This window comes from Perna viridis, chromosome 9 (genome assembly GCF_037379345.1).
Source record: "Perna viridis isolate PV_CMFRI_1.1 ecotype Kerala chromosome 9, ASM3737934v1, whole genome shotgun sequence".
NCBI classification, from domain to species: domain Eukaryota; kingdom Metazoa; phylum Mollusca; class Bivalvia; order Mytilida; family Mytilidae; genus Perna; species Perna viridis.
Genome location: NC_142453.1, coordinates 14378602 through 14403822, shown reverse-complemented (window position 1 = coordinate 14403822; position 25221 = coordinate 14378602). Strand labels below are relative to the sequence as shown.

The 25221-nt window shown below is 30.7% G+C and overlaps 1 protein-coding gene across 3 annotated transcripts in view; it reads right to left on the bottom strand.

Moving 5' to 3' along the window:
• The window catches only part of LOC148606887 (uncharacterized), a 94955-nt gene that overhangs the window by 22916 nt on the left and 46818 nt on the right, over nt 1–25221 (bottom strand). For 2 of the 3 annotated variants that reach the window (XM_088547083.1, XM_088547084.1), the window contains exons 3-4: nt 707–854; nt 41–313 (exon numbers count right to left, since the gene is read on the bottom strand). In XM_088547083.1, the coding sequence (XP_088403209.1) occupies nt 41–313; nt 707–854 (421 nt within the window). Of the gene's footprint in view, nt 1–40; nt 314–706; nt 855–13472; nt 14172–25221 lie in introns of those variants that run through there. The other variant, XM_088547085.1, reaches the window with a different exon arrangement.

The window sequence follows — 25221 nt, the reverse complement described above, 5'->3', positions numbered from 1 at the left end:
CACAGTAATGCATTGAATGTTATTTAACATGATAACTTACCCAGCGATTTAGCAACTGACAAATCATGCTGCATATAAGATATAGCCTTGTCAATATTGCCAAGTCCCCAGTGAGCACTACTTAGAGCTGAGAATACAGAGCCTCGTAACTTCAAACTGCAGGTACCAATCTGAAGGGCAGCTTCAAGCATCTGTATTGAAGAGCCATAAAGACCAGCTGCTAAAAGCTCCTGACCAATTACAGAAATAATAACAAAAGGACTTTGGTGTAACTTTAACTTCTGCAGTTGTTGAAATGTTGGACCCAATTTCTCTGGAAGTAGATAGTACAAGTATGTCAGAGAAATTTACATCTAATAGGTGTTTTTCACTTTTAAGATTTTTTTAAACCCCGTATTTAAGTCTTTATGAAAAGAACTATTTATAGTTTGACATTACAATAACGGCTACATAGGTACAGAAAACAACATATTATTACCACATCTAGAGGACATTTTAATAGGCTGATTAGTCTGATTTTGATTAGAACAAATTGTATGAGGCAATATCTTAACTTCCTATCACACATCAATATTTTTGATAATTTCTGTACCCGCATCAGTTACTGGCAACCAGACAGGATATGTACAGAAAAGGTAACAGAACAATATTTATTTTGTATGGATAATTGTAAGCTAAACATTGTCATAGTCTCATGGTTTAATACCTTTTAAAGGTGATTTCAGGGAGGAATCCACAAGTCCGGATAGAAGACTACTATTGGCAGAATCTTGTGCCAATCCAACAGCAAATGCAGCCAGGGCATCACCATGTTGACCAAGTTGTTGTAGTGCTACACCTTCTCTTAGATATGCCTGCAAAATAGCAATGATTAATTATAGTTATGGGGACATCAAAGTCATTCAAACTATACTTCAGATAAAAAAATCAAAGTAGTACTGGTATTATTCTGCAATAAGAAATTTGATATTTAATTTTTTTTCAAAATCTGTACTATGGTACACAGTTGTACTAGGTAAGTTTTATATATATAAAAAGCTTTGAATATGCCAGACATACACTCAGGCAGATACAAGTAAAGACTGAACAATTGTATGCCAAAATTTAGTTTATAATAATTAACAAGAGATTAACCCATTATACATCAACATTTTTCTTCATTTTTGATTACTGAGTAAAAGAAAGAAACTCAATGGGAACTTCTTGTGAGGAAAATAAAAGTACAAAAATATTCCAGCATAAATCATTGTCCTAAACAATATCCAACTGTCAAGCCCTTTGGAATTTCAACAAATACCCAATCTTATCGTATCCTGTTGGTATGGTGATTTGAAGAAGTTTCCTTCAACCCTCTTGACAGTTTAGAGACCCTTTAATACAAAATTCAAGGTTCTTGATCTTTATTAACAAACACTTAATGATTTAATAGAAAAACATTGACCACTGAGACCAGCTATAATTAGAAACCAAATAATTGTCCTTATGATATGTATTTATATATTGATAGTGACTTTAAAATGTTCAGAATTCACACCTTAAGCAAAAATAAAATACCAGCAATAGAGCACATATAAACGAATTTCAACAATTTAACATTACAAACACATGATCAAATCAAGTTTCAAACACAGTGCAAATTAACACATTTTACAAGAGTTTAAAGGACATGCGATATGTAGTAAATAGAGACATATCAACTGAACACTTTCCCGACCATGAACAATGATAGAGACACAAATGTAGTGATCTGTATCTTATCTACTTATGTCGTCCCATAGTAAATATAAAACATGAGGTCACAGGGAAAGGGATCACTTTTCCTTTAAAAAGAGATTTAACAGAGAAGATTTTATCGTCAAGTTTGTGAAAATCATTTATGTAGGATATATTTACAGCGTCACACCACAACAAAAGAAATTTTCCATAAATGAGGAAAGCCAAATTATCTAACCTATGTCTTTGTAGTTCTCATAAACAAAACATCAACCAACAGACAAAAAGTCTACATACTGTCATGGCAGCAAATAGGCATATACAACAATTTTCTATGTGAACTATTTGTCAAACATAAAAATCACATGTCCAAAACATAAAAATAATAGATACACATTAAACAATACTTCCTTTCTGCATTACATCTGTTTACATACGTCTATGATCACAAAGAACAGTATTACAGGTCTATAATATATAGAAAAGTGTGAAGCCTCCACGTCAGTTTTTTTTTAAATGTTGTCATTTACAAATTCAGGATCTGAAGTTTGAGGGGTGAAGATCACCAAGCAGAAAGAGACAAACTATTTTGGGAGAGTAATTCCTGGTAACTTGATATATTGTAAACTTACTGCACAAACACGGTCCAAACTGAACTTACAAAGATCAAAATCAGTGGCATGAATCCCAACCTAATTACTTGCAAAATCACCAGTCTAAAAATTAAATTAGAATGAAACCTCCATTCATTCACTACATAAGAGAGTGAAGCTTAAATGAAAAGATTTTTTTGTTTCAAAGTTACTAACAAAAACTTTTGCTGATAATATTCCTACAACTTTGTTGTACAAACTTTACAATAATTGTGTCATCAATAATAAAATAAAAGGATAAACATTGCTACAATTAAGACAGCCAAAGAAAACTGTAATGGGGAGTAAAAAGTTCAACAACCATTTATAACTTGGTATCAAATCATTCCACACTATGAATTAATATAATCTCATTATAAGCTTTATACAACATTAATTTAGGTCTTTATAACTTTCATTGAAGTAAAAGTATAATACATTTTACAACATTAATACAACATATTTTTCTGACTATTCCTCGATTTTGGTAAAAAAAATTGGCAATTCCACTTGTATGCCACATCAACTTGTAGGTTGAAAAATACAGTATTTTCCCTCAAAGAAAGGAAGGCAAATATGAAAAAATTGGTGATCTTTCTATATACTGCCTACATACTACTTTTGACTCAAAAGTCAAAATCTTCCTTGATTTATGGACTTTTCAAGAAAGGGATGAATTAATTATATCTAAGTATTGGACTAAGACAAATTAGTAAGAAGACTATACAGTGTATAATTCCTGAAAGTAAATCACTTATTATTTTGCTGCTTGTCAACTGCCATAAACACCAGAATAGAAACATACAAAAGTGACAAGGAACAGTTTTTTTAACCTTATAGAAACATTTCATTTGTCAAACTACAGGTTGTTTCCATACCTATAAAATCTAATCAATGAAAGTAAATTTTTCTGACAAGGAGTCCATGAATGGCTAAAGCACATTTTTTTGTCTGACAAGTTCCATTCATGTTACTTTAGCAGTGACATCAGTAAATGACATTGTATTATCCTACTTACATTCCAATTTACTCATAATAAACTCTAGTGCCTCCTGCTACGACATCAAGACATTTTTACCTTGACAATAATTTGAACACATGTATTGAAAAATAATTTATAAAGATATCTGAGAAAGTTTTCATACAGTATAGATATACATAGGTTGAAGATCTACAGTAAAACACTTCTTGCAGACTATGTAAAGTCAAATAAACATAATTTACAATCAACAAATATTTGTAGAGTCATTGATCAATGAGTTATCTCCCCTGTGTTTAGATCCACGTCAATAGAAATATATTTCTAAATAAACATTTCTACTTTCATGTGAGCAGGTGTCAAGTACTAAAGTATTAAAGAGTATTGATTGAAAAATTAAATGCTTATTAACAAAGCTTTGCAAGTTTTGGAATTTATGAAATATTATCATTTTTGTCCATCAACACAAAGGAAAGAAAAACTATTGTCCTGGAATAGTTAAAGATTGTTTGTGTCATCCAGCTGCCTTGCAAAATCAGTGGATAAAAATGTTTATTTATAACAATTTTAAGTTTACTATCTGTCTCACAAGCTTCCTTAACCTAGTATAAGATTAATCTCTAAAGTACATGTATTCAGTCAAACACTTGACTTCAATCATTATAATGGAGATATATTGGTAGTCCTTGTCTGATAAAGTTCAGGATAATTATATACCTTGTCTTTATTTCCTATCTTGCCTAGCTATTGCTAACCAGTTCATAATTTATGTCATAGTTTTTTTCCCAAAATTACTTAATAATTCATACCACATATCAATGAACAGAACAAGTCAGAATTTCAGACTTAACACCATGATTTAATTGATTTCAATTGTGTTGCTTTTTTTCAAACAGCTAATCAATTCAAGAACCAGTTGAGTTACTATTTAATGTTATTCACTATAGAAATTACTCAAAATTCTGAAAAATTGTTGGGGATTATCTCTTTACTTAAACTTATCTATTAAAATGGCTTGAGTGCATTTTTTCTGTTTTGAATTCTGATAAAACCCCACTGTTTCTCTTACATCTAGTCACTTCGTATCAAACAGTTCTTATATATCTTTTTTCTATTGTCCCGTGCAGGTCCGGGTGTCATAAGAATAGACCTACAGCCGTGCTAAGCTTGTTGTAAAAGGCGACTAAATAGTGCTAGGCGCTCTGCCCATAGAGCAACTGGGTTGTGTGCCCCAGGTGGTGTAATGGGGTACCCCTGGCATGTTACATGCTGGGGTTGTCAGGCTATAATACAAAAAACCTGACCACAAACCATAGTGATGCACCGTGTTGGGAAAAATGCCACGTTCTTAGCACATTAAAGAATCCTGCTGTGGTATTCGATAGGAATAGGAACCTTTGTGCTCTGCCACAGGAGGCTAAATTGCCTGACCCTACCCATCCCTCCCTTTTATCTTGTGGCAATCAAAATTTGTCAACCCTATTATTCTTGTGTCCCATCCCTTTTTTCCTTTCATCATCATCATTTCATGTTCATTTTATCATCCCTTTCATGTTTATCGCTTGAATATAGCTGAAATATTGTTGCTCAGGCATTAAACCCCAACAATCAATCGATCAATCTTTTTCTATGTTTCCAACATCAATTAATCAATTTATATAATGAATTAAATATTTAAAATCACTTTCAATCAGTTTAAGTCAACAACACATTATATTGACCATTGGCTACCACTATAGAAACAATAAAAATAGAACCAGAAAAGTTAAATGGATTTCAACAATGATAAATTACTGAAGTACAAGTCAATTTCTATGTTAATCCACCAAACTTCAACACATGCTAACTCTAAGCATTGACCTATATGTAGTCAGGGACGGCACCATCTTTGAGCTAGTTCTTTTCGCCCAAACATGGATGTTTAAAGCAAACACACTTGAGTTAGAGCTCTACCTATATCAACAAACAGAGTGTGTAAACTTCCGATGTTATTGTTTGACACTGACTTAATGAGATGCTAACACATATGATGTTGAAACTTTCCCAGGTCTCTATAATAGTAAACTGGAAGGAGAAACTAAAAACTTTCGAAAAGAAAACCATGTTGACTATACTTGTATTTCTGGGTCTAACTGGTTTTTCATATCTCAAATGACATATAACAATATGCATGGTCAACAGTTAATTAACAACTCAAACGAAATGTCTTCAGTGCACCACATAGATATTTTATCTGATTATTGATTGTCAAAGTCAGGACTAAAACAGATTATATCTACCTAAATATAAGAACATAACACAGTTGCTCAGATTGTAAGTGACGAAACAACACTTCTCCCACAAGTCTAAGATAGAAGAAAATCTCACAAGAAAATACCAGCAGACTGAACATTGATTTCTGGGGTAATTCAGTTCGCAGCATGTCTAGGTGGGTTTATAAGCCCTCATAGAGCAATAAAAATTTGCAAATTCGATTTTCTTTTTTACTTCAACATAGATCTTATAAAATTTTCATTGTTTCCTAAGTACTTTTCACAGACACAAGCTGTTTAGATTATGCAATGTGGACACAAAAACCAATTACAAACAGTTTATCCCACATTTGTATGGAAATTTCTGTGTAAATGGGTCCTTGAATGGGATACAAACCCTACATATATGTTAAAGACATATCTACATACGAAGTTAGGAGAACTTTAGACTTCTCTGCAGTAAAATGCATTCTAGTTTTTAGGAGAATTATCTCTTAACAGGAAATTTTGATATCAAATCACTGTAAAAGAAAACTCCAAATACAATAGAGAACAAAAACCGCTATGCCGAGAGCAGCAAGATATGACCACAGTCAGTTGAACTCTTTTCACTTAGGGCAAGTGTGGACACATTAGCTTTTGACACACTTAAACATTGGCTGGTTTGGATATGATATTGCACAATATTTTGAAATTCAATTTAAGTAAAGGTTCTGCTTTCAGGGTTCTTTCATGTATCACTTTGTGCCCCATTATCTTAAAAACCAGTAAGTAAAGAGTAAATTTGCTAGCATACTGCTCAAAACCCTTGTAAAGACAAACAATTTACAAAAAAAAATCATTTAAATCAGATGAAAAACTTTAAAAATACAGTCTTTCAAAAAATGACAATTTTTTCCCCCTTTCCTCGTTACTCAAAAACAGTGAGAAATATCCTAAAACTGACAATGAATTTCAGGTATGGATTTCAATGAGGAATCCAATGAAAACGAATTTCAGAATTGGACCAGAAATTTTTAAAAAAAATGAATATTAAGGTGTGGACTAGCTGTAGCCACCTATAGATTGAAAATGCTAAAACCTATATAATCTCTTTAATATTCTTAAAACAGAATTCTATAAGAAACAAATAAAAAAAGAACTGTCGAAATTGAATGAGAAATAAACCTTCTACATCAATTTAAAATAAACACCTACTTTATCCCTTTTAACCAATTTTTTGCCGAACAGTAGGGGCCAGTGACCCCAATTTCTCTAACACCAAGTAACAATTAATCAAAATTTCACATCATTAGGTTCACTACAACTACAATCTTAGGGATACCAAAAAAATGAACAACTACTATGATGACAACATCGTAGAATTTTTTCATGACAAAGTTTACTTTGTCCATCTATGATTGCCTCATGATTTATTAATGCAGCCTACTATCAATTTTTCATTTAAAACAGGCCAGAAGTTGGTAAAGTTCTAAAATGAAAAAATAAACAATTAGAAAAAAATAGTTCATTACTCGGTAAGCTTTTAAAAGGAAAATAACATAAGTTATCATAAAAATCCTACTATTATAACCAATTGTTAATTCTCATACCTTTTACCTCATCCAGCTGTGTAAAATTATCTGAATGATCCATTATATAATTTTAAATCAAAACCACTTATTGACACACAATGCCAACAGATATAAAATATATAATTAAGACCCCATCTCCATGTAATACTGCTCAAGATATAACACCATTAAACTTGGTAAAGTATACACCAGTGTGGCCTCTTCTCTTGTACTATAAATCCTTTGATTTGCAACAAAATCAATCTCACATTTATAGGCAAGCCATTCTTTCTATCTCAAAACTATGAAAAATTAACTTGAGGACTACGTTTTGACTACTTAGTAATAAAATACTTGTTATAGGAGGTGACTGGCTCATGGGGCTGATCCTTCTTATCTGGAGGTAACTGGCTCATGGGGCTGATCCTTCTTATCTTGTACACCTGATACTATTTTTAAGGTTCAACTTTCCTTACTATATGTAACAGGAAAGCCTGGATCCATAGGTTATGGAACCTTATATGCAGTAGATCAGAAGAATTTAACAATGACAAGTATAGTAAGTGTTAAGTATTTTTTGCCTTTAAGTGCAAGTATTAACAATTTATACAGAACTAAAAGCCTTGTCTTCCATTGAAAATCTATCAACTGTGCTTAAACTAATTCTTCTAATGATTCCATAACTTATCATGACATTATATTTTTATCCGAATTTGTGATAACTCAACTGTCATGTTTAGCCAAAGGGGCATAGTTTTACAATTAAATTGACTATACCACATAAAACAATTTCCTCTTGATTAAATAGCATTAAAACTTGTAGTTCTTTTAAAAGCTTTTCATGGATAAATCCATAATAAAAATATCATAACTATCTACACAACAAAGGAGATTAAGACCCTCAGAATGTCTTTGAAGATTTTGAAATACTTTTAGTATTCTATAATCATGTTCAGCAATTGATCAACTACTGCCTGACAGTCTGGAAGTTATGTTACATTTAATTTGATGAATTCCATTAAAAGAAACTTCAACTTCTGACTTTCTAAGGTACAATATTCTTGTATTAGATTTCCAAACTACAATCTTTAGCTGTTTGAGGCCCATTTAAGCTATCTAATTACTGTGTCCATAATATTTGATACTGCAAGAGGTAGGAATTCCTTTTTCACAGAAACAACATCAGGTCTTTGAGTCACAGAAATGCTACAGGTCAGTCAAGATGTGTCTAGTCATTCTGACATTATATTCTAATACAATGCATGTAATTTTCTAGCAAAAAACTCACACTTTCAAATAGTAGATTTAGCACCTAACAAAGTTATTGACAAACTAGGGATAATAGAAAGACAGGACAAGATTTGAAAGTACTGATAATCACAATCAATACAAGGCTGGTACATACTCAAAATGTTGACCATTAATTAAAATGAAATTAATATTTTTATTTCTAACTGGATATATCTGTCAAAAACACCTTAAATATAATAACAGTCATTCTGTCAAACTTACACTATAGTTATTATTAGAGGAACCTGTGGCAATTTGATACATAAAGATATGATTTATCATAAATCTTAATCAAATTACTTTTTAAAAAAATCAAATATTATCTGATTTTCTGAATATGAATTTTTCTATATTACAATTGATCCCTTTCAGAAATTTGACTTGAACAATAATAAATAAAATGAATGAGTAAAGCCAATTACATCAGACAGAAAGTTTTGTATTTTGATGTGAGTTGTCCCAGAAAGTTTACTGGTGTTTTCTATTTTTACAAAAGTTTTTAAATTTTTTAACTTTTTCAATTTCATTTTAAAAATATCAATATCCCAAAGTTTATAATTCCTTTATTTCTAATCTCTGTTCTCCATATGTCAACAAGTACATTTGATTTAAAGGCTTTCTTGTTATATTTATTAATTTTTATCTCATCCCATTGAAAATTTCACACATAACAGGCTTAAATGGTGTGAAGAATAGGAAATCTGACTTGTCCACTGACAACTCAATTTATTCATAGACAGTTTCCGTTTTCCTAGATAAATATAAATGGCTGCATTCATTTCAAACCAGCTCTTCACTGCTTGACAGTGTTTTACCAAGTAAAGATTCTGCACTGAACGTATGGTCAAACTTTAACAGACCACTAGTCAACATAAGGATAGCATGCTGTTTAACTACAGCAAATAACTTTACCTAATGTAGAATCCTTACAATGACAATTTTTCTCATTGGCTTAACCCAGTTTAATTCCAAATGAATTTTCTTGAATAGAAGTCAAGTTTAATATCAATAAAAATAGAAACAGTCTATATGAAATAGAATGGCTTAATGATACGCAAGGTCATTTTTGCTTCCACAACTCTTTTTGATAGACTGTTAATTTGTGGTTCATATGAATGGAAATAATAACAAAATTACTCTTTAAAAAGAACTATTAAACATCACTACACCAATAACTGCCAAAAATATTAGAATACATTTATAGTTAATATTTAGTCTCTATATAAAAATATAAAGCAATGGCTGCTTGTTGGACACTTATACCAAGTTTTTGACAAAATGTTAGTGGGTTTTTTATATTTATGCAAACTTTAAAAAATTCTATCCCTGCTGGAGTAATAAACATCTATTTTAAAAACAACATCAGATATCAACCCCCTTCTTGAATTAATACTCCAAAACCAAAACTCTTTCAACAGAAGTGAAAAGATAAATACTATAATAGGTTGACAGTACAATATAGGACCTAGGTACACTTTAAAGAACAATCATGTTTTCAATTTTGTCGGATTAGGTATGATTAAATAATTCTTAAACATGGCTATATCTTATATACCCTTGTCACAGAACAACAAATCTGGTCCATAATTTTCTGCCTGTTTTTATGGACAAGGACTTACAAAGAATACAAACACTTCTTTGTTCTACAGATAAACTGATAAATAAACACATCCAAAAACAGTTAAACCTCTGTAATAAATTCAGTATGGACTGGATCTTCAGATCTTATTTTACAAATAAGACATAAAATCTACCACTGCTTACAGAAATACAATGTATACAGTAGTTATCAAATCTGTGGTGTAAATTATGTGTCAACAAGTTGTGGGGTTGGTTTACACTTTTTATTGACTGAGGAGTAAATGTTATCATATGTTTTCTGAGTATCTGTTGCACATCTGATGCAAACCATTCAAAAATTAAAGCATTTTCCACAAGTACCAGTAATATCATTACTCAATTAAACGTGTGTAAAAAGTATCAAAATTGAAACCTCTAAAATGTATGGCAAAATGTTAAGTATTATAACAGAATTTGAAATATTTGATCCCTTGATACATGTAGCGCTCAGATCCTCGACACTTACACCTAGTCAAAAGGGAAAAATACAGGTTATCACATTAAGTTTTCATTTATAGTAAATATATACTTGTAAAACATAAACCAGAAGCATGCATTTACAGGTAAATAAAGATTTACCTTACATTCATATGAAATCAACATGCCATTTGACATACAATTTATCACCTATAATAATGTAAACAATACCATCTTATACTCATAACTGTCAAGATATCATTTCACTCATCCATCAAATAGTCAAGGTTATACAATACTGATAAAGTAGCACACAGTTATAAAGAGATAGACCAAATAAATTAACTCAAGTCCATAAGTTCAAAATAAAAAAAAAAAAAAACAATTAAAGAGAAATTTTATGGTAGGTAATATCTTCAAATAGAATATATTTTTACTGTCTTAGTTAAATATAAGTTTGTAGCGAATCTTTCCTAAATTAAGGAGTAATCATACACTTGTTACATGACGTAAACAGAATGTACATTAAAAAATTAAAACAACTTAAATATGTATTTTATGTATACAAGTTAGGCAAGGGTTTAGATAGTACACATACAAAATATCTGAGTAATGCACTAAACTATAACATAACAAAAACTTCCAAAATATACATGTAAATTAAATAATGTGCAGACAAACAATGGTGTCAAGGATACAACTGATCTAAATTATTAGACCTTATATATTTAATATGACTGTAGATTCTGATAAGATGCCATAAATACAGAGGAGTCAAAGCTACCATCACTAATTAAATGGATGGTTAAATTTATGGCTTTAATTGAAGGGCAATTATCAGGAACCCTTGTAGGACATTGCAACATATTCCTGTGTCATTAAAATACAGTATAAATATTAATTAAGTTGATATCAACATCATCAAATAATATGTCATTTTTATGTATACATAGAAATTATGGAAAGAAGAATCAACAACTCACAGTACATTATGTGGAGTCAGGTAATAAAAACTTACATTGTAACAATGTCTACAATTATAACATATACAGGGTAAGATTCCAAATTACTGTTTAATAATGATTCAATTCAAAAACGGCATTCTCACAATGCAGAATCTTTTTAAGATCCAAAAATCAGTCAAAATTTGTTTACAATCATAATTTGCCAGATTTTGTCCCAGACACTATAACTATTCCATACCCTGTGTATGGTTAGTATAGACAGGTTTTAATTACCACTCTTATAATTAGGCATTTTATCACTTATTCAAATAAAATAACTTTCACCTAAATGGGCTTTAATCTGTTAATATTCAAAGCAAAGGGCTCTGGCACCCATCTGCATAAAATTATATTGTCCCTTTGTAATTATATGTAAATTGAGACTATCAGGGACTACTACAATCATGCCTTATACAAGTTATTAAACATCAACATACTTTTCCTTTCAAAAGGTGATCAAGTTCAAAAGAGAATTGTTTTCTAAGTGCTTGGTGTTTAATTATTTGTACATGCCTCATTGTTTATCTAATTTACTACATTTAAATGAACTGCTTTTACAGTGTTAAATATATTAAAAGACAATGAAGTCTTAGTTGAATGAAATACATTTCTGGGCATTTGAAAGTGAAATCCATGTAGGAAAACCATTGCTGCACAGAAAATGTTTCATTAGTAAAGAGGATTTAAAAATAGAAACAAGACATGCTACAGGAAAAACAGACCATAAAACTGTAACTTTATCACTAGGGTTTTGTCACATTTCAACTTTTACATACAAATGAATATAACTAGTAAAATGACCATACAGACTTTGCAACATCAAAGAGCAGCTCTCTATATACAAGTACCATTGGACCATACTTCAATAAATAATTCAAACCTATATCAACCTTAGCTATTCACAATAAACAGACATCATAAATGCTACCCCAATATACAAAATATGTATTTCCTTATATAAACACTTCAGAAGCCAGTTCAATTTTGGAACAAGCACAAATATTTTGTCTGTTATTCAAAAATCAATGAATTTCTATTACAAACTACACTTAACAAAGGTATATACCTACAGAATTGGTACTTGTGAATCAAACCTAAAAATTGATTTTTCTGTCTGGCTACTGAACAAAATACATTGTACGTAGACAAATTAGACTATTTTTAATAAAACTTCACATAATGGGTAATCAAAATTATATGATTAAAGAGTACCAGAGGCTTTGAAAGTTGCATGATTAAAGAGTAGGAATAAACTTTGATATTTATGTGATACATCAAGTGTTCAGTTTTATGGTATATAAAATTATATTAGGAACAGATTAAAGAAATTAAATTGCCTTTAAAAGGTTATATTAGAATAAATCATTTGATTTGAATACTGGTCCTTAAACACACACTTTAAGATGTAGAAAATGAAAAAAATAAACATATTGGGACAACACTGAGAGAGAAGAGAGAATCAAACAACTAACAATAAACAAGTTTAGATAAAAGATTCAAATTCAATTGTTTCCAGAAATTTACAGTATATATAGGACTTCACTCACCTCTTGAGAGTTCTGTTTTTGATTGTTTTTCTTTTCAATTAATGAATCAAGGCAGGTATGTAGAATACAAAAAAATACATGTTTCAAGGAGTAACCTCTCATCACCAACATTTAAATCAAATATAAAAGAAGATCATAATCAAAATATTAGAAGAAATACTCAAAACCAAAACCAAATCCATCACCAAGAGGTTCTACCATATGCAATGCAAAGGAATGAAGCCTCAGTGTTTTACATATTTTTAAATTTGGAATACTGCAAGATTTCATTAATAGGGCAGATAAAATAGAAGTCATCCTTAGTTTTCTTATGGAGAAAAACTAAAGGATTATACAAATATAGTTAAAATAATCTATTTGTTATAAATGTATGTCAAATAAAACTAAGGCAAGGAAACTGTCATAGAGGTATGTTGATGTGAAATGTATGGGTATAAATGTATCTCAAATCAAAAATACTCTCACCTGTTTTTTTGATTTTTTATGATCCTTTCCATCTTTAAGTGACCTGTAGGCCCATTTCATCATTTTATTGACCGATTCATATTTTTAGCCTCCACACTAAAATGTAACCACATTTTTTTCAGACTTTCCCACTTAACAATAACTTTTTCAGCATATGTTGAAATCACATCAATTCACATAAAAGCAATACAAATAAATAATCTCCATAAATCTCTCAACATAAAACTTTATTCTCTAATCCATTTAAAATGTATTCTTGTTGTAACATATGAAAAATGTCGTCATCAACAGTTTCCAATATTTTGTTTCAAATTTTCATTGATTTTTTTCAATGTTTTAACAATCATTGCAAACATTAGAAACTTCAAAGAAGGAAAATTCCAGGTGTGAACCAAACTATTGTAATAAATCAACTGATATTATTATCCAATAATAAACAAATCTACTTTAAGTCCACTGAATACAATTTTAGCACCTTCAGTTTTTTTTTCTAAATTCAAAAATCCTAATCCTTTCAAATACAGGAAAATTATATCCCCAGAAATAATGGCACAATAAACTACCATGCACAAACTAATAAAGGTACAACACTGTCTCCTGTCAAAGTATTGATTAATTAACAGTTTTGTTAGGCACAGGTAAATATCAACATCTAAATATGTTAATGTCTTCAATCAGTTAAACCTTGTGTGCATTCAGGTGTGTTCTAATCTCTCTGTCCTAAATAAATGGGTCGAAATCTTAATACAGTTAAATTCATGTATGCTCTTGGATTGGTCTGGACTTAATGAGCATGCCCATTTGTGATTATTTCAATCAAGACACGAAAATGGATTTAAATTTTATCAACAAAGCTAAACATAGAGAACATAGAGAAAGAAGAATTTAAACTACCATTCTGACCAGAAATAAATTAAAACCAAAAGAGCCATAATGGAGTAACTTACATCTATTGTGATGAAGACTCAAATGTATGAAAAACTGTCAGAATTATCAGTAGACATATTCATAAAATCTTGTATTTTCATGTCACATTAAAGCGTCATATAAACATGTCAGAGTCTGACAGTTTAACATTATGATTCATCACACAATCAGGATAAAGACAAAAGAAAAGAATTCATTTCATTTAACTTTAAAGTATTAAGCATGCTAGAAATACTGAGAGCAAGTGAACATTATAAACAGGAGAGGTACCAACATTTATAAAAAATCTTTAATTCTATAGAATAGATATATATATATTATTGTTGTGACCATATAACTGTGGACTGTACAATAGGCTCAAATCAGATGACTACTTCAATAAGATCTAAGGTACTTAATGCGATGAAATATCTAGAGGCAGTATTCTAAGAAAAAAACAAAATGTTTTAAGCTAAGATAATATCTTAAATATTGAAATTCAGATTCATACCTGACATTTTCATCATTCATATTTCATACAGCTGGCTCATCCAGATAAATCCCTGATATCAGAGACCTTCATATAACTGTCAATACCTTATCTCATTTCAAACTTTCCTTAAAAGAATTTAAATCTTAAGAAAAGATTGGGGCTAATTCCAATTCTTCTTCATACAAAATTCTATCATAAACAAGAACCTCATAATTCGTAACATGGCCAATATTAATACATTTTTATCCCCAATAATGTTTGCTTATCTTAAGTAAAGAGATTTCAGTAAAGGATATTGCTTTAATATAGCCATTGATAGGTACAGAGAAATAGATACTCTTTCATCATAAATATTTAGATGCTAATTCCCTTAACCCCATTAAATATCAGGAAAGAGCTTTCTTTCTCATTTTGTTCAAACAATTTACATATTAATTAATGTATATAATAAGGAAATTGCTTCTATCAATATACTAGTCACCACTGTTCTACTTGAGAATATATATTAATCAGAAAATGAAAGAAACCAACCCAGCTATTAAATTTTCTTTTAAACCTTTTTCTGAAATGTGAGGACATATTTCTTATTCCTGATGGACAACAAATCTCGACCTGTAGAGGAAAATGCCACTAAGAAACAAAATTGTGATTTTTTTTATCAGCTCATTAAAAGTCCTATTATTACGAAATTCCACTTCATATGTTGTTTCAACTTATTTATCAAAATTAACTTTGGCAATACTATTTTAAAAACCATTAAAAAAATTGAAAATCTCTCAAATAACAACTCAAAGTGTTAGCCTCTAACAACATGACCCTGTACATCTGTGGTAATATTATTCCCTACAACACACTTAAACAGACTAATTATCATTTTACAAGCTCATACCATGAAAGCTGGTCATATTAATTACATGATATGTTTACTAGTACAAGACCTTATATAGATCTGGCAAGACTGGAAAATAATAAAAGAATGAGATTATGCAAACCTTCCAACACACATGCTAACTATTCTAAGCATATTAAAGTTATGAAACTTTTAGAATATCAATTGGGATCACATTTCAAACACTGTTAAAATTATCTTGCGAGACACTTATTATGACTTGTTCACCTAGTTTCACAGCTGGTTAATTTACACATTGAAAGAGCTTCTGGTAGAGTGTGACAAGACCAAATCTGCACTGGTTTCCAATATCCTGCTACTCAATACCATTGACTATTAATAAGCCAAACATTAAAACTCTGTGTTGATGGTCACTATAGAAAAAAGTTTATTCAAATATAAGCTATGTGTTTCGTAAGAAGTCAGAAGGGGAATGGTCAATAAATAAAAAATGTACATCTTCTTTTTGTCAAATTAATCTTGTAGTGATAGTCAATTTTAATTACTTATAATGACTACCAATTATTCATTTTTGAAGGGTTATTTGGCAGTTAATTAAGAATTCACTTTAGTCTCTAATTGTAATAATCATTCATTTCTTTTGCCACAGCAGCTCAATGTCTTCCTGAATATACAACAGAATGTATACAAATGGCATAAAATGGATGTCTAAAACAATTTTAACAGAAACCTTCTTATGTTGGCCTAACGAAATAGCTTTTATGATTCTTTACAGAATAAATTAATCTGTTTCATAACCATTTCCTGTGATTACTAGAATATTCCTGCAGATTAAAAGCTTTTAATGCTCCCTATTATCAAGTTAACAATAGTAACTTTAACCAGGTATTACATGGTTACAATTTTATGTGGTGATGCACACCTTTCAGCAACAGTGTTAAATCTTTATTTCCATTGTAATGGAGTATTATCACACATGAACCTGTTGAAATGAAGTGGAGAATGAGTGAACTCAGCAGAAATTATAAGAACTACCTGTATTATGCAAGAGCAATTCATCAGTGTATTGGGATACAAATGGTAACAGAAAATTTACAATGTTCCAACATAAAAAAGGTAATCACCTGAATTAAATTTGGCGTAAACTACATTTTTGAGAATGAGAAACTATTGAACTAAAGTATTTAGATTTGATAAATATATCAACAGAATGGGTCAACCTCCATTTCTATGTCCATTAAGCCAAGATTTACCTGATGGAGGTCTCCTTTCATGTCAGATAATCTTCATGGCCAGATTCACTAAATTACATTCTAAATAACTTTAAACTTATTAAAGGGATTTGTACATTATCCAGTAACACAAAAGGTAATACCATCAAACATAAGGTAGAAAGGGGTGAAGATCTTTCTGTCAAAGCCTATAACAATCCAGTACAGCAACATCAACATTTAAACAATAAAAAATAGCTAAATCATCAATACTGTACTACCACTCTACAGAAAGTCATAATAATACAGTACTACCACTCTACAGAAAGTCATAATAATACAGTACTACCACTCTACAGAATGTCATAATAATACTGTACTACCACTCTACAGGAAGTCATAATAATACACTACTACCACTCTACAGAATGTCATAATACACTACTACCACTCTACAGAATGTCATAATAATACAGTACTACCACTCTACAGAATGTCATAATAATATTGTACTACCACTTTACAGAAAGTCATAATAATACAGTACTACCACTCTACAGAATGTCATAATAATACACTACTACCACTCTACAGAATGTCATAATAATACACTACTACCACTCTACAGAATGTCATAATACACTACTACCACTCTACAGAATGTCATAATAATACACTACTACCACTCTACAGAAAGTCATAATAATACAGTGCTATACCACTCTACAGAAAGTCATAATAATACAGTGCTATACCACTCTACAGAAAGTCATAATAATACAGTACTACCACTCTACAGAATGTCATAATACACTACTACCACTCTACAGAATGTCATAATAATACAGTACTACCACTCTACCGAAAGTCATAATAATACAGTACTACCACTCTACAGAATGTCATAATACACTACTACCACTCTACAGAATGTCATAATAATACACTACAACCACTCTACAGAATGTCATAATACACTACTACCACTCTACAGAATGTCATAATACACTACTACCACTCTACAGAATGTCATAATAATACACTACTACCACTTTACAGAAAGTCATAATAATACACTACTACCACTCTACAGAATGTCATAATAATACACTACTACCACTCTACAGAATGTCATAATACACTACTACCACTCTACAGAATGTCATAATAATACACTACTACCACTCTACAGAATGTCATAATAATACACTACTACCACTTTACAGAAAGTCATAATAATACAGTATTATACCACTCTACAGAAAGTCATAATAATACAGTATTATACCACTCTACAGAAAGTCATAATAATACAGTATTACCACTCTACAGAAAGTCATAATAATACAGTATTATACCACTCTACAGAAAGTCATAATAATACAGTACTACCACTGTACATTCAGCCAATAATTCATATGATAAAAGATTATGTCTTTTGTGATAAATCATACACAAATTATGGAATAAAAAAAATTAATTTTATGTAAAAACCAAAGTATAACACTAAATCTGTAAAAGATGAGATAATCATGCATGACATGAATAGGAGTAGCAAAGATATAATTACATGCAGTACATTTATCTTGCTTACATACACCAATTGTTCAATAGTCTTATACCAATGTATATAGTTTTGAAACTCAGAATATGGAAAAATCGTCTGAGAATTTTTAAATCATATTTTAAAAAAACGACTAGAAAGCCTGTGTGTAATTAATGTTGGGTTAATCACTAAACACCATCAGAAACAAATCTTACAGTGATTGATATATCAAATTAATATGAATATTAAGGTTTGCCAGATAATGGTCTTAATTTATCTGATATATTATTACAATTTAATAAAATACTGTCTTAATCATTCTAGGACAGCTTTACGGAAATAGATCAGACTCTGAGTAACTTATATTTATATTTCAAGGATGCTGATACAGTTTTTCCGACGCAGTCAGTATAGTTTCGCTTTTTACCATTTGACCTTAAGGACGCTCTTCGGTGGAAATGCAAGTTATCTGATCTCAAATCTGTTTCCCCGATTGGCCAAGTACTGATAACTTGGTGGCGTTCATAAACACTGTATAGAAAATTTTAAATGGCGTACCATGTGTTATTTTCTTGAAAGAAATCAAGGATTTATAATATTTTCTATAACTCTTTGAAGAAATGTAGAAACTTACATTGTAGAAGTAAAATTTTAATGCGTCGGCTATCTTTTTTTTAAAGATAGTACTTGTTTTACAATACTGATAAAGAATTTTTAAGGGAAATAGAAGCTAAATTTAAGATATAAACTAAGGGTATTAACAAAATTACTGATAAAATCTAAGCAGTAGGCCATAGGAACGTCTGTATAACAAATGGCAAAACCAGAAAATAATTCCGACTTAAATTGTGTGTACTTAATATTCCATATATTATATCTGTTTTCACGCTATTGTGCCAAAAGGAGAGACACGATGTAAGTTGGAAAAGCTTGTGTTTGAGTTTCCTTGTTTGCTCTTGAGCAAATAAAAATTATTAAATCTGTATACAAACTATTTGTACTTTATATCTGCATAAAAATCATTCAGTTTGTATTTGCAACATTCATGTTAGTGGAATTAATACTGAAGGGAATACCTCTAAGAATTATTCTGAGTAGGATTAATTGAAATTAGACTAACAATTGTCACATAAGTAATACCTCACAGTAAAGTTAAACATCAAATCATAAATACAGCTGTGTAATTAACTTATTTCACTAATTTTGTGAAGCTTTCAAAACAATTTACACCAAAAAATGTGTGTTGTTGCCAATGTCCACTTAAGGTAATTCAGGTTGACATGCCTATTCAATACTTTGGTAAAAAGAAGCATCTGCAAGCTTTACATGAGTTAAATTTCTCTTTTACATATGCTGAACCACAGTGCAATTATTTCATTGTTTTACAAACCATTTCACCTTTCTTGTGTAAACATGACAATTTAATGTGAAAAAACACACCAAATATGTTAATAATGAATCAAATCACTTTTTTCATCTTAAATAAAATTGATGTATACTTTATCTTTCCTTTTGATGAAGCTGTATGCATTGTCATGATAGGTATACCCTATTAGTACATGAATTGGTATCAGAAAGCAACAAAAATCACTTACAACATATGCCATATCTATTTATAAAGCCACAAACCAAATTTAAAATCAATCCATCCAACAAATTGAAAATTTTCTCCACTGTTTTATACAGTGAAAAATGGCTCACAAAACTGAAAGTTGAAATCAGACAGCACCCAAAATGGCTAACAATGTCTGCCCATCTATGTAAAGCCACACACCAAATAAAATTGATTCATCCACTGGAAACAGAGATAATTGCGGTAAAAATTGGATAGATGGACAAGGACCAACCACTCATTGAGTGGGGTATAATATATAAAACTTATCATTTTGAGAATGTAAATTGCCAATTATCCTATAATTTCATTACATACAGGACTAATACTGGGTTCTTTACACTCTAGTCATTACAAAGCACTGTTTCTAGAAGAAAATTAGGTTCACTAATGTTCAATAGCTAAAACCTCTCTCTAATAAGAAATAGCTGAAAACCACTTAATATTTGAACTAAAGGTCAAAAGGCCAACACAATTATTTTGACTGAAAATAATGCTTACAAAATGTTTGTTTCTTTAAACTGAAAATCAAACTGACTATGTTTATTCCTTTCCATGTAAAACCTTTTGCAGGGAAAAATCATTTACAAATTCACAAGACAAATAAAGCAAGAAATTTAATGAACTTGTGAAGTTTTGACACCAGAACATGTCTCACTCCCTTTAAATGATTACCAATGTTATTTTGAGCATAAGAAACAAATTAAATATGATAATGTATTTGTAAATGTTCTAAAAATGTTTGGAAAGCTGAAAACACATGGTAAAGTCTTTAAATGACTGTTGTATATTGAAGACACATATTTACACAACAGGTTACCACTAGTAATCCAGAAGTATAAATGTATAGTCTTGTATCAAAAATAACTCATGAAGGTTGAAAGTGTCCCAATATTTGAATTGTGTTCAAATTGAACCTTTCTTATTTCATGAAATATCATGACATGAAATTCTTTCGTTCCAAATGATGATGGGGTATTTCAAATGTCCTAAGGCCATTGTTTTTTTTACTCTTAGTTTTTACAAATCCGCCGACCCTAATTTTTAGCAATTTGGAAAAAAAATAAAATAAGTTTCGTTTCGTTTTTTTTAAATTTTTTCCAACCAACTCTGTGCTTTGCTGTTTCAAAAAAATAAAAGGTTAAAGGTTATTGGCTATACCTTTAATAGTCTTAATCTTTATTGCGCTTGAAAGACATAGCAGTTTTTACGGTAAAAACCATGTTGTTCAAAGTTTGTTTTGAATACTTTGAAGCGAAGCACCCCTAAGCGAAGAGATCTGAAGGTAGAACGGTACTATTTATTTCCCATAGGGCGACAATAGTGAAACATTTGAAATATTCACACCTTTAAAACAATGACAGAGCTATAAAATGACTTTTTTCCAGTAATATCTTCATTTCTCTAACTAAAATTGTGATCAAAGTCATAGCAAAACCATCTTGATTCTTTGTTATTTTAAGCAGATGATGTTTGGGGTCAAACTTCCCCCCTTTTTCTGCGAATGGCACATAAATTTTAAAAATTCATAACATAAAATTCATAATATAATATAAAATGGTTTTCAAAAAATATAATGCAATTTTTTAAAAGTATAATAATGTTAGAGCCTGGAATTAATAAAACGTTTTGGGTGTCAGCACAATTAGTCCAATCACAGTGTCCGGAAGTATTTAATTAAGTATGGTACACAAAAGGCCAACCTAAAATAATAAGACATAGCACTGTTTTACCTGAACAGCGAGCACAGGAAAGATGCATTCATGGTTCTGCATCATTGTGTTTGATCCTGGTCTTAAGCAATTAAAAACAAATTTATAAAGGCCCAAACTGATTCTACGATAGGCCAGGCTATATCTGACGAATTAGATCCAGATCTATTAACAGAAAAAATATGTGGAAATAAGTGGCAACTGATTTGCCTGTGGGAGTGATGAGTGAAATGGGGTATAAATTCCAATACATTTATTGTTTGAAAAATAATAAAAAGAATGTTCAACTCTATTTCTGTTTAATATTTAGAAAAAAGTGAAAAAAAAGAAGGCAGGTCCTAGAATCTTGTGGGCAGAATATCAACACATTATTTTAAAATGGTTGAAACAATGTCAAACAGAAAGAAAACAGCACAATTTCAAATGCACAAACACAAATTCAACCCATTTTGTCTTAAAACCATATGAAATATGTTCAGAAAAGTATTATCTTTAACAACATCTAAAAAAAAAAAAAAAAAAAAATCTAAAATGTCTTTTTTTTTTTTTTTTGTCCTCCTACTCATGACTTTGGTGAAATAATTTCGTAAAACTAAAAATTAAAAAACAATGGCCTAAACTATATTCTGATATGTCTCATTGCCATGCAAATCACTATTAGTGTCAGACTTAGCTTATGTCAGCTAGCTATAAAAATTATGAGAAATAATATGATACATAATGATATGATAAAATCAATCAAACAGATTCTGCCATATATGTTACGCATCCACTTTACATCTAGTTACACCAAAGCTAATGATATCCTTGTGTACAGTGATCAAGATAGGATGTACAATGAAGTAGATAGATCACTGATACCCTAGTGTACATGCAGTGAGATATAGGACAATGACACTCTAGCTGGGATGGGACACTGGTATCTTGATGTACAGTGTGCTTAATCAGATACATGGTGTACATCTAGGCTGGACAATGACATCCTACTGTACACAGTGAGGTCGGACAATGACATCATGGCGGGTACAGTGAGGGAGGACAATGATATCCTAGTGTATAGCAGAATTGGACAATCCAACCCTGTTGAGTACAAAGAAAGAGAAATCAAGGGAACCAAGATTCTAGCAGAAACCAAAAGAATAATCCAGGGACGAAGACCAGACATGGAAAACAGACAAACACAACAAAGAACATAAAGTAACTAAAATAATACATACAAAGTAACAAAAGTAAATGAGAAACTCAGACTCCACTAAAAATTGAGAGCATGTACCAGGTGCACCGGCAGGGTAAATGTCCTCTGCTTTTCTACAACCATCCAGAGTTGCTCATGAAAAGTCAAGTCTGGGGTAGACTAAAAAACTATGATATGTAGAACAAATAAGTTTTCATGGTGCAGATGGAAATAACATAATAACCATGAGTTCATGATGACGTCAATCTTGTAGCAACATAACCCTGTTCCAGAAGCCTACTTGTAAGAATTCTAGCGCAATACGAAAAGTCTGTGTAGTTACTAGAGATAGAGATACTCAGATGTATAGTGAGGTCAGCCTGTCAAGCACTTTTTGGGTCCAAAAAATTAGGAAATCCAGAAAGAATTTTCTTAAAATTCAGGAGGTTATCAGGAATTTTTAAATAAAGAAAGTAATGTAATAATACAAAATTCCATGAAAATGGCCGACTTCAACCCTTCTAAGTAAGAGCTTTCAATAAATGTAACAATTTGAAAAGCAACACTTTGAAAAAAGTTAGAACACCTTGATTAAAATACTTACTAAAGGATATGTAATGTAATGCCAAAGTTTGTCTAATATACTAAAAGGTCTTACCTAGGCCATTTTCTTCACCTCCTTTTATTAAGCTCTACATAACAAAGAGTTTTATACAACACTATAATAAAAAAACAATTCATGTCATGATCTATAAATGTATAAAGTTTCATGAAGATTAGTTGGACTTTGTGTCCTCCAGTTTTCAACAGCAATATAAAGATATAAAACAGACAGACAAAAACAAAAGAAAATTCCTACTATAGATGCCTTCATGATGTGAATTTTTTTAAGGAAAAGTCACAATATGAATGTAAAACAGCAACCAAAAGAATACACGGTAACATTTTTCACAATATAAATTCAGTTTTACTTGTATAACACTATGAAATATAAAAAAATATTTCAACATTTTTTTTGTGGTGCAAGGGTTCAAAATCAGGAGTTATCAGGAGTTTCTCTGGAAAATTCAGGAAAAAATCTGGAATAGGAGTCACTTGACAGACTGTGAGGTAGGACAGAAGTATCCAGATGTACAGTGAGGTAGGACAGAGGTACCCAGATGTACAGTGAGGTAGGACAAATATACCCAGGAGTACAGTGGACAATGGCACCCTGGAGTACAGAGACAAAAAATGAACAGATATAGACATGTACCCCTTGAAATTCCTTGCATGTGGTATTTATTTAGCCAAATAACTACCCCCCCCCCTTGAAAGTCCTTGCATTTGGTATTTAGCCCAATAACTTACCATATAGTGAGTTACTTAGGCAAGTGTAAATATTGGCGATTTAAAGGTAAAAATTCATATGAAAAATTTTGGCATTTCTTATTTTGGTGGATGCTTAGTGATGCACAAAGCTAAAAGTAAATATTTTGCAGAATTTATTTTAGTGTTTTTAGACAGACCACTAAAATACATCAAAAAAAACCCTCAAAAAATACCTGCTACATGGTATTACTTTGACAAACAAAGCACTTACACATTTCAACACAGACAATAATAATTCATTATCAACTTCATGTTTAAAAGTCAATCACTAATATATAGTGCAAGCAGAAAGCTTTTCTTCTGATATGTAATTGATAGTAAAAAAAAAATTCCCTATTACCAAAAGGCAGGGGGTCATTTAATACTTTGGTCCACTCAAAAACACTGTTTTAATCTATTTGACCCCATAAGTACCATAGATGAACAAAGAAAAGAATGGTTTCAAAATTTTATCTTTAAATTATTATTATTTTAACAATTTAAATGACCTTTGAAGAATTCTTTGATATAATAGCTTGACACCTACATGATTCTTACAATCACTCTTGGAAAGATGTAAGGCCCTTACACACTCAAAGTTTAGAAACTTAATAGACTTGTGAATAAACAGCTGCATTATTCCCCCCTTTATAACATTATCTTTCAGTTTCATAATTCTGAAACCAAAGCTAATAAAAAGGTAATGGAACATCTTTCCATCAGACAACCTGATGCAAATATGGATGGAGAGTTTTAAAGAGAAGTGTACAAAACATCTTCATTAGTACTAAGTAGTATTTACAATTGGGTGGTGACACATCCCCATCTCTTTATGAACTATGACAGCATATACATGATTTTTTTTATTTATTTTGTGGAATGATATTTGATAGGT